Source organism: Gavia stellata, chromosome 10 (genome assembly GCF_030936135.1).
Source record: "Gavia stellata isolate bGavSte3 chromosome 10, bGavSte3.hap2, whole genome shotgun sequence".
In the NCBI taxonomy this organism is placed as follows: Eukaryota; Metazoa; Chordata; class Aves; order Gaviiformes; family Gaviidae; genus Gavia; species Gavia stellata.
In genome coordinates this window covers 8,686,744-8,698,777 of record NC_082603.1, presented here as the reverse complement: position 1 = coordinate 8,698,777, position 12,034 = coordinate 8,686,744, and the positions used below count along the sequence as shown (strand labels likewise).

Genomic DNA, 12,034 nt, shown 5'->3' with positions numbered 1-12,034 from the left:
CAATACAACACCACAGTCCTTCTCCCAGGTCCAGTTTCAAACGGTCTGTATTAAACCTCAGCCTTATTAATTCTCTCTCTACCAAAAAACAGATATAAACTCACAGCTATAGAAAATATGGTGAAAGTTTTAACAAATAGAAATCCTTATAACTTGACACTTCAGAAGGAGTTTGCCACGTCATCAAGACATCCCACTATGAACCCTTCCAAAAACTTCTTGTGATCGTCTTTTGCAGCCATGGCCACTATCACAGGCAGCATACAGAGCAAACAGACGCTATTTTGGACACAGCATATCTTTCTGCACTGCACCATCCCCAGAAGAGAAAAATCACAGTTTCCTCCTCTCAGTAACAACAGAGCCAAAGTGTCATTAGTGGATTAATGAATCTGACTCCTCTTAAATCTGCATGTGTGGTGTTGGGAGAAAAAGGAGGAGAAGGGGAATAAAATGGAAGAAATAAAAGTAAAAAATAACTCATTTGTGAAGCTATTGTCAAACTGCCTTTAGACTGGTGTTATCTAAAATTTTAAAAAAACAAACTCAATGGACCCCCTACCTGTTCAGGCACACACGTCTCATGCAACTCACAGACTGATTGAACAATGACACCTCACCGCCGCAAGACATTTATTTTTAGAAGCTTTGGCACTTACAAAACCATGCTCCCGTGTGCGCCTGGCACCCAAACATCACCTGCTGAAAACTAACCATAAACCTGCCAAACCGGCCAGCACTAACTACTCAGTTCTCCAACCACTACCAACAAGTCGCTCATCATTTTACAAATCAGGATGAAGGTTTTTAACGAAGCGAAAACTGTGGTCATAAGACAGATCACAAGTAACTGGAGATGGTTGGGGGTAGATTGTTAGAAGGGAGAATAGAAGGCTGTATTCCTGCTGTTGGAAATATTTACCTTATTGTATAAGAAACTGTATAAGACACTATATAGAGAGAAAATACATAGTCACACCATCCAACAGTAGCCTGAAGAGTAAACTATCTTTCTCACTTCTCTTCCGTCAAGTTCTGCCTGCAATCTTGTTTGCATACAATATCTATCTTAAACCGCTACAAAGTCTCTGGGCAAGAACATTAAATAGTCTCGACTGGCGAAGCAGGTTCATTTCAGAAACAGGTGGAGAAATTCCCTAGAATAATTTGTGAGGTCATTAAAGAGGCTTATGAACAAAAAGTGCTAACAATGTATGGAAGCCATTATAAGGCTGAAAGATTTATAGGACAGCCCAGACAAGCTTTATATCATATGATAAAAATAGTAAGATCACAGATCAAATCCAAGCATCAGGTTGCATATATCAGGTACTAATTTACAATCACAACTACAGAATAAGGTGCTTCCAACTCATTTCTCTTTATAGAGTTATGAGAAAAGACAACATATCTCAGACTTGTCTGTTTCAGATATCTGATGGATTATACAAGCTAAAGCGTAAGCATTTGGTTTTTGGGTTTTTTTTGTTGTTGTTTTTTTAACTTTGCAACATTCATTTCACAATCACCTTTTTTTCCTTCCTTTATTGGAAGAGAAGAAAAATATTACAAAATATACATATACTTTTTCCATTCATGTTCTGGCCGCGTCTTCCCATTACTTGGCACTCTCTCTGCATTGATCTCAACAGTAGGTCTAAAATAAAGGCATCTTAAACAGAAGACTGTGTGAATCCAGAAATGTCTGCAGTCAGAAAGCTCCATTAATCAGCCGAACAAAGGCAGTTAAAAGATCAGCGATGCAGATACGTACATCTACTGCAAATGCATCAAAATGAGGCAACAGGAGACTTTATGGAAATGAACTCAAAGTCAGTGGCAGTGTTGAGTATCTGTACGAGAATCTTAGCATCCACAAAATTTAATTTCATTATATCATGCAGGATGTAGATATTATTTTTTTCAGAGTAAAGAACTAACGGCTGTCCAAAAGCTTAATTTTACTCTCTTCTCCCTCCTTAAGAAGAACGGAAGCCACACAACAGGACATCTATCTAAATAAATAGAAGTCATTTAGTAGCAATTTTATTCTGCACCAGAAAGAAACATACTGGAAAAAAATGTTAGTTACTAGTGAAATTTACACTAAGAGACAGCCTCAGTTGTCTCTGGTGGCTCTGTTAATAGGATTGTGCTACAGAAGACTTTTCCTGTCTTTCAAACACACATGAATATGAACAATGAATTATTTGTTTGCATTAAAAAAAAAAATCTTAGATATCTTATCACAAAAAGAAATCAGCCGTTGCAGGTTCAAAGAGCATTTACACGGGTTCAAAAACTTTTAATTTTCAGCCTCAGACATGCGTTTCTTTGAATCATTCCTACCTGCTTCCTTTACTAAATCTAGTGAAGTGAGACACAGATGAAGGAATCAATAGTCGCGTTGTTTATGGTGAAGCTCCTATTAAGCTTCAGTATTCTCAGATAAAATGAGTACTGCTGCACATAAAAGATATCAAAAAAGCTTTGCCTGCTACCTCAGTTCTCATCTCAGTGCCACATGACTGTTTTTCCAAGGTACGGCTGCAATGGAGGGACTCAATTTGGACTTGAATCTACAACTGAAAATATTCAAATTTATCAGTAAGGGGCTAGTTTTGCTGCATGTTTTCCCCAATGGCACTACAGCACTGAGAACACAGAAAGACATTACATTCATTGTTAAAACTGAGTATCTGACTTAATCAATCCCCATGCAGTACAACTATGTTGATCTGTATTACACATACATCACGGTCTATTCATATATACACCAAGAAGCCCATTAAAAGACAATGATACTTGGCAGCTAAATTATAATTTTGACATGTCCAGATCTGATCGCTTCTTTTTCATTTATGTATGTGACTACAGGAAAGCCTGGAGTGATATGGCTGTCCATGCTTTTTGCTAAATTTTACGCAATGTGAACAGCTGCATCTCCCATACTCTGTCATTTATAAGTAAAAACAGTTTAGTAACTCCGCCTGATTACTCTTTTTCTCCCTTTCAACATGTCTGTTTGGTAACTGTCTGTTTTGTTAGTACTGTGTCCATCACCTCGCAAAGATGGGACAAGAGGGATGGTGAACTGGCAGAGGAACATGTAATGAACCTAAATCTAATCCTCACTGGCAACTGGAATGGAGTCAAACAGGCTGGAAGCACCCCAGATAAAGTACCCAACAACATGTAATATGTTGCACTATTTCTACCCCGGAGATAGATACTCCCCTTGAGGGCCAGCTACTGAACCATGCTGACCCCCTTCTGAGTTTAGAATGCACAGATCCACAGCAGCTTCTCAGCTATCTTGTGCGATTTTTTTTTTTTTTTTTGAGCTACCTGAATTTTTTTGCAATATCTTGCCTTACAGATGTATATAGGCAAACATCCAATCTATACTGACACATAACTATTTTTGTATGCACTTTTTAGAATTTTAAAACTGTTCCTATAATTGAAAGAGAATTGTAACACTAAATTTTTGTTCAGAAATAAGCTTCCATCTCTGCCCAGCTAGGTATCTCACAGGCCTCCGACCCAATTGGCAGAGGAGTGCATGCCAACATAAGTTAACACAACATTCTGTAAAATAATAAAAATCAAGAAATTAGTTATGCAACACATACATGCAAAGGAGGACGAAGTAAGGTAGCATGAACAACCTCCTAAATTTTATGATAGCTTAGCTTCACGTTTATTTTTTTAAATCAGAAAGTATGGTACTAAAAAAAAAGTTATAGTTTTCAAGTCTCCTCTCAGCCTAGACATTATTTTCTTCCTAACAAAAGGACTTGAAGTATTCAAAACAGTGATAGGATGTTCTAAAATTCAGTGCTTTTAAAAAGTATTTATTGAGCATGTTCAGTACGAAACTCTTCAGTTTCGTCACTACAAAAAATATTACTAATATTGGAAATGTAAAGAGAATTCCTGTTAGCCAAGCTTCAGGCTGGCCATGTTTCAAGCCGGCTTCCTATGATCAGACTATTTGATCTACTCATAAAGAAAGTTTGAGTTTCTTTTTTTAATCTGCTAACCAAACAGAATCATTCATGAGAAGTAATATATGAGACAAGGAGAATACCTTCCCTCATCCCAAAAATTAAGAAATTCACTTCTATGAAGCAAATAAGACACCTTTATTCAGCCCTAACAGAAAACTTCTGTCTGTCCCTACCGTGATAACCAAACCATACACCAAATGAGGTTTTAAAAGGTTTAAGGGGTGAGCAAGAGAGAGAGAAAAGTCAGCCAAACAAGTAATGCAATTTGCTGAAGGTGAGTACAGGAAAAGGACATTCAAAAATAGTAATATTGATACTTGTAACTAAAATATCGAAGTTCTATCCCAGTTTGGCAATTTTATGTAGAAGCATTTGAACACAAACAAGCTTACTTGCATGTTTGTCTGCCAATACGATAAGTGTACTTGATATGTCTCTTCTTCTGTAGAAACATACCACCTTTGCTTCCACATTTCCATTGGCAGTCTGAAACAGGAAAAAAGAAAAATAAAACACGAGCACAAATCAAGAACCGAACTGTAAGCACCGAACTAGAGAACTTTGTAAATAATTTGGAATTTTGCACAAGAGCTTCACAGCATCAACTTTTAGCACCCTCCAGCTGCACACTCGTTACCTAACACACAAACTTCGGTGTGATCCATTCCAGGGTAGGAAAACAGAGTTTGGCCCTTGCCTCCTAAGTGTTTCTGCAGGTTCACCATTTTTAGCAGTTACAGATGTTTCAAGGGGTGAGAAAAAACACTTACCTGCAGTTACAACATACTGACCAACCACTTCGCTACTTTTCAGGTGATGCCTACGTTTAGCAGAACTTAAAAACATCTTTGAAATCCTAATAAAAATAACTGTGAAATATAACAACAGAATTCAGGTTTAGGCTGTTCTCCAAACTCTGTAGGAGAGTAGGAAAGCAAGAAAGAACCCAGCCATTATTACTTTCACAAAAGAAATCACATAGGTTTTTCTTTTCTGACAGCACTGGTGAGCTAAACAATGACTAACACAAAAAAATCATTCCAAAAGGAGAACCAAGGAAGCTCCACCAAGCAATAAACGACACCAGTGACAACATACAAAAAAGTCTGAATTTTTGAAAGGTTTGGGATTTTTTTCTTAAAATGAGGTAGGTGATGAATCTCTTGTAAGATGGTATCTGCCAAATTGTGAAACTGGCTTTATATAAACTCTAGGAGAAATACACCTGTTGGTTTGCAACAGCCCAGCCAATCTACTGTCTCTAAAATAAATCAACAAATAACAAAAATGTAACTTAAAAGAGTTGTATCCTACTACTGAAGAGTCCTTGAAAACCATAATGATGTTACACAGTTTAAGAAACTAGAATACTAAGATACAAACTCCCCTCTGGGAAGTCTGCAAAAAAGGTAGTGGACCAGCAATCTGTCCACAAGGAAATAAAATAAAAAACTGATACGCATTTTTGTTGCTAAGATGTGAAGGGAGGAAAAGTTTCATCTTTTATAATACCAGTTCTCCTAACACAAAGGAAAAAAAAAATCAGACAATACATACATGCATAAATATTTCCCCTTGCAGCCTACCAGTTTTTGGTACAGTGCCTGCAGAATTTCTATCCTTTTCTGTTAAATAATTCAGAACTTTTAAATTTTGAGGAACCAAAATACAAAGGCAGGAGCCATCTTGTTAATCTACATTGTAGCTGTTTGTGTTTTATCTATGTCATTTAATTGCCCAGGCTTAATTTACACTCAGTGGGAAAAAGGCAACAAGATACATGATTCATTTCAACCCGAAAGACCCATTTCAAAGAGCAGGTCAGAGAAATGACAGTTCAAGCAAGATCTGCACTGCGGTGAGGATCCAGACTGACAGTTCTTTTCTCAAAGAGGGGGAAGAATAAAGAGGGAGTAGAAGAGGGGAAAACAACACTTTCCTAGAAAGTCATCAACAAATCTGCACCCTGTAACTGATGGAATACAGCTATTGATACCTCATGGCTATGGACCCACTGGGAATATTTTATGAACTCACTCTTGTTTCGTTAATGGAAGAGAGACCAAGTATTTCTGCAAAAGACCTCCACTGAAAAGAAGGGGTTACAAAGATGTCCTGGCCTTCAGATTCTCTGATTTCTCATCATATTGACAAATTTTCTCTTCCAAGTAACTGTTTTAGAAAGACATGTTTTTCCATCGCTGAAGAAAAAGACCTAATTTTAGTCAGTTAATTGAAATTCAAATCCAAAACAGCGATGTTACATTCCTTCTGTATGGGCTGCAATGGACACGCTGGTATTAAACCCGAGAAAGTGGCATGTTTAGGACACAGCTAACGGCTTCACAACAGTCCTCCCTCCTCCTTAACTAGGTAAAATTTCAGCATTGAGGATTTCAGCTGGCTTCCCACATACAAACTATCATGCTTCCCTTTTAGATCCAATGAAAGGGAAATTCGGCAGATGAAATAATACACTGGCCCAAAGGACAACCAGCAAAGACAAAGTCTGAGGAAGCAGATAATAGCTCCAAACCTTCCTGTTGAGCAAGAGCCTCCCGCAAGAAAGATCCAATTACAAAGCTCTCCATCCTCTAGGAAAACTGTTATATTACCTTCGTATCGCATGATCCTGGCATGGAATTGAAGAACTGCAGAAATCTCCTGCCCTACAGGTAGGCATAATCACTATGAGAATGACCTACCGTTGACGCTCTGTCCTTTCATACCAAAGGAGAACAATCTAGCAGGTCTCAAAGCATTCCAGAAAATTATCAGAACAAAAGTATTTTTAAGCTTCTAATTACCAGAGAACTGCCAAAGAATTGTTTTGATTTTAATCAAATCAAACAGATCATAAATTCAATTAACTTCCAAGACTTGATGGAAAAAAATTGTTTACCTTATTGAGCTCTTCTATTCTTCGTATCAAATATGGGTTACTTGAAGAATTTTCAAAGTAGACATAATCTGACAAAAAGAAAAAAATACTTTGAAAGATTAACTGCTAAAATTCGAATCAAAACCTCACATGTGTACCTGTTAGAGACACCATACCAAATTCATTTCTTGGCACAAGCAGTATTTCAAATGTTCCTACTAAGTCCAGGATTTTAAGTGAGGAAATACAAAATCCATGCCAGTATAAGGAACATATATTAGTGCAATCTGAAGGCCATAAACTCACTTTCGAAAAAAAAAAATATGGTGCTCTACTGTCAGCCTGAAAAGCAAAGCATATCTTCCTTCTCTCTCTGATGAGATTATTTCCACTTGGACCACCCTGTTTTCTTTACTTGCTTCCTCTTCTTATCAAAATGCAGCCACTTCTCACCAGCAATACCGATCTTCCCTCTTCCCCTCCAGCGCAGCTTCAACATATTGCCCATTTACTTAGAATACAAATAGTTTCATTCTTTCTTTCTCTCTTATCTTTTCCTCTACTTCCTCGTCTTTTACACCTATGTTATCCTAGAATAGGCTCAACAAAACTCCATATAGTAAGCCAGACAGGTCAGTAATGCTTGTATTTCCAAGGTGGATGAACATTTTAAATTACAAGAAGAAAATTAGTTCTTTACCCAAGGTAGCACCTTCAAAAAAAAGTCAGGGAAGCATCAAGGAGTGCTGTATGAATAATTTGGTATTTCTGAGCTCCAAACCTAAACACTCCTTTTTACAGGTAAGGAAATAGAAGCTCAAGAGTCTTGAATGGACTTGGCCTTTATCTCCCAATATTCCAGAAGCCAAACCCTAAGTCTTAAATGAGGCAAAAAGAGGGCTGAATTCACCTCCCCACCACAGCCACCCACCCTCGGGTGCTGACCTTGCATGCAGATCTAACAAGATTCCTTCCAAAACTATCTACTAAATTTAAGACCATTTCCCTCCAGACATCCCAGCTCATTTGTGTTTGGAGCAAAATACCCATAGCCCCTGGGCACGATTCAGGTAATCTGCAATGAACACATCAGCATGATGCTCCACCACTGAATGGGTGTTTAGTGGTGCTAGTCTTTTGTAAATAGGGACAATACTGAAGCAGTTAGCCTCAATCTCCTTGAAATGCTTGTTAAAAGGGTTGTCAGAATCAGAGATACTGTTACCTCCTCCCCAGCCCAGAGGAAGGAAGACACCCCCAAGGGCCTCTGCTCCTAAAAAGCTGCACCATGGGGGTTAACAATTCCCCTCTTATCTCCAGGGTGGCCAAGGAGACACCAGAGCCTTCACCCATCACGTCCTACAGCAGCCCTTTCAAATCCCCATGTAACGCTACTCAAGCTCCAGACACAGATTTTTTCACACTACTGCTTACAGCTCAAGTTATCCGTAGGTCTCCCTGGAGTTAACAGACCAAGCTACTTGCTCCATGAGACACAAGAGCACAGCGGAGAGCGCTGAGAAAATGACCCAGCCAGACCTGTAGCCCTCTCAAACTCCAAATAGCTCAAGTGCCCTCATGTTCCTTCAACAGGGGCGAGCTGCCTTAGGAGAGCGGTCACAAGTCAAGAATCCCAGGGGCTACAATCCCAAGAGCAGCAATTTCCCAAGGTCTTGTCTTTCCAAAAAAATGTATGATATGCCATAAGTTGCAAAGACACCTTCACAATGAAGTCTCAACATGGTCTTGGTTGAAGTGATGAGTGACAAGGTTGCAATGCCAATACTCAAAACAGTGTACGTCCTGGGTTGTTCAACCATATGTAGTGTAACTAGGGCTAATAAACCATAGAAATACCACAACCAGTTTTTTTATAATTTTCTGCATTCTGTGCTCCAGACCTCTCAGACTGATGGTCAGCTATCTTCACACACACTAACACGCATCTGAGCGACTCCAAAACTTTCTTCTTGACTGCAAGAGTCGGTTCCTCTCAAATGTCACTTCCTTGCAGGCTTTAGACTCAAGAATGATCTCATCTAAGGAATTCAGACTGGACATCTGGTTTGTAGAAAACAAAGTTCCCAGAAATGGTTAAAACACCCAAGTAACCAGATCCTAAATTTCCACTCCCAAGCACCTGCTCTGTGCAGCACACCAAACGCTCTGTGCAGCACACCAAACGGGAAACAACAGGCTCAACATCACTATGACCAACTCCACCAAAAGTCACAAAACCAAACAGATACTTGGCAGCTTCAGCAATAACAACTGCTGACTGAAATAACAATAACAGGCACTAAGCAATTTACAGATCAGCAGATCAAGGAGAAATTTTTTCTCCCACAGCAGAACCACCCATGCCCTCCCTACAAGGGCCCTGCAGTGGAGGATGTGGAAGCTTTGAGGTGCTTCCAAGCTCACCAGCCACCTCTGACCTCGAGGCTCCATCACCTGAAGAAAGGACGAGTTCTTTCCCTCCACCCCTCTCATTACTCCCAAGACTACCAGCTACCCCTCACTTCAGGTACCTTGGCTGAGGCCAATGCAAAAATCTTACATTTGTGAACACTGTGACTGAAAATTAAGAATGAAAACTAAAGGAAATGTCAATCTCTATCTTGAGAATATAACCTTGTCTTTAACTCCATGGGTTTCAGGTGACCATCACAAATCTTCATAGTTCACATAATTTTTCTAACAGCTTTTTTGCGTGCATGTATGTGCATATATTCTCACAGACATTTTCTACCTCAAGTGAACATTACCTCAATTTGTCATGTAACTACAGTTTATTGACTGTAAAATCTGGCATGGATTTAAAGAAAGTTTATCACAGATGAATGGTTTAGCAAAGAACAGCTCATGATGATATCCAACAGTTTTGAATAATAAAACCCCAAAAACATTGCTTTGCTCAGCAACAGGAACATCCCCAAACCCACGCACCGTGATCAGTAACTGCAAATGAACCTCACACAAAACAGCCAACTGCACACCTGGCAGAAAGGCAGAACTGAAGCCGTCCCACAGGATGCTTCAAGAGCTGACAGAGGACACAGTGTAGAGGTGCATACTTAGGCCAGTGCTTGATGACTTCAACACGTCACATATACACAGCCCAGTATATCTCATCCATGTTTTAAGACTAATCCCAAAACTATGTCAAGTGTTTCACCAGTAGCTATGCAACTAATGGAGACCTATTTCCCATTATTCAAATTACCTGGAAAAGGGTTTCTTCCTCTCTGCAAGTAATGCAGAGTGCACTGCAAATCACATAAAACAGAATGTGAGCAATTCAGGAGGGGAGTAATTTGCATTTTTCAGAGAGATTTTAAATACTTTAACTAAAATCAAAATGCTATCCTGCACAGAGAAATGCTCGAGTTACTCACTGTTCCACACGTACAATGGAAATTTTAAGTTCAACAAACCACTCTCCAAACTGATGCTGTAGCAGGTGAGAACACTCCTCTTAAATTGTTCCATAAGCAACAATATCAGTGACAGCTGGTTTCCTACACACCACGTTTAAAGGAGATACACCACCATGCTCCATTGACCCCTACACTCCAAAATACCTCCCTGCCCCTTGAGCAGCACTTCCCCTTCATCTCCAGCTTCCTCCCGTACCGTGGAAGTGCATCTTTCTCATACTGCCTACCCAACTAGTACTATTCCCAGTTTGCTTTCAGGACAGTAGCTACAACTGCACACATGCGCATGCACACACACATACGGGATAACAGAAACCCTCCACAGGCTTTCAACAATCCAGTTGTCAATGGGAGACTTCCTGTATGTGCACAACTGCCAGAGTGTCTGTGCCCTGGGCTGAAAGAGAGGATGGGGAAAGAGACAAAATTAACAAACCTCCAAACAACAGGAAGATAAGCATCTCAGCTCCTACCACAGAACAGGAAGGAAAGAGTACACTAAAACAAAAAATAAAGTCTAGGGACAGAAAAGTAGAGCCTGATAGCAAGCAAAACAAGTGAGACTCTTCAAACACAACAGGCTTGTCTATCCTTGCCAATTTATTGGCTTGCCTACTTACACAACTGAAGAAAAGGACTAGCCTATCTGCTCTGCACCCCACAAGCACGGCACGCCTGCTTACCAACAGCAACACAAAAAGCTCACCCCTTACCACACAGCCGACTTGAACGAAGGTTGGAGACTCAATCCCACACCTTCAACAATAGCTTGTGGTTTAAACTCACAATCCCTGAATTAATCAGCCATGCGTCCACATCACAATCGTAATTAACAGCATCACTCATGCACATTACGGAATTCCCTATGATCAGGCTAAAGCAACGACTGAGGAGTGTGACAATACCGCAAGACAGTAAGGACCATCATGCAAATCACCACCTCTGACACAAACTCAACATTTATTTCTTCCTCTTGCCTGTACTGTTATACAGCAGAAGTACGTGCACACGTTAATCTACCCAAAAAGCCTTTATATCCTATAACTTTTTTTCCTGAAGCTGAGAATATACACCACTTACTAGAAACCAATGCTATATTACACAGGTACTGAACTGCTATTACACACAGAGACAAGCATACTTGCAGCAGTACAGAAGCTAAAATTAGAATGACAGCCTACAGACCACAAAAGATGGAAATTTTCCACAAAGGCAGTAAAATAATTGTTCTCAATTAGCAATAAACATAAGACTTCCTTTTTGCTCTCATATACTTTTAAGACATTATTGCAAAATAGCTTCCCTCTCTGCCCTCTTCATGTCTGCTGTTGATTAAGTCTACATCGGTCCATGGAAAAGAAAATCAAGAGGGGGTACCACAAAAGAAAGAACACACACTGTCTAGGTCATATATTTATAAGATTAGACATGTCTGAGCTACCTAATAACCTTATGGGCTTTTAGGTGATCAAGTTGCAAAAATGCCCAAAAGTATTTTTATCCTTCCCAACTTACATCTGCCTTTCAAGCTACAAGTCCTTTCTGAGGACCACCTCGCTGAATGCTCCCTACCTTAACTCCAGAAAGTCTTACATGCTGCATACTGCATTAGCCTACAGATGTACTCGGGAGACGAGGGAGGCTGAAGCCCTCCTCTTCCTGCACTCACTACCACTGTTGGGTACAACGTGCATTTCCAG

General features: G+C 39.7%; 1 protein-coding gene across 1 annotated transcript in view; it reads right to left on the bottom strand.

The window, feature by feature from the left end:
• The window catches only part of MTA1 (metastasis associated 1), an 85,103-nt gene that overhangs the window by 58,452 nt on the left and 14,617 nt on the right, over positions 1–12,034 (bottom strand). Inside the window, exons 2-3 of the mRNA XM_059822285.1 lie at positions 6,916–6,983; positions 4,406–4,499 (exon numbers count right to left, since the gene is read on the bottom strand). Coding sequence (XP_059678268.1) covers positions 4,406–4,499; positions 6,916–6,983 — 162 coding nt within the window. The remainder of the gene's footprint in view (positions 1–4,405; positions 4,500–6,915; positions 6,984–12,034) is intronic.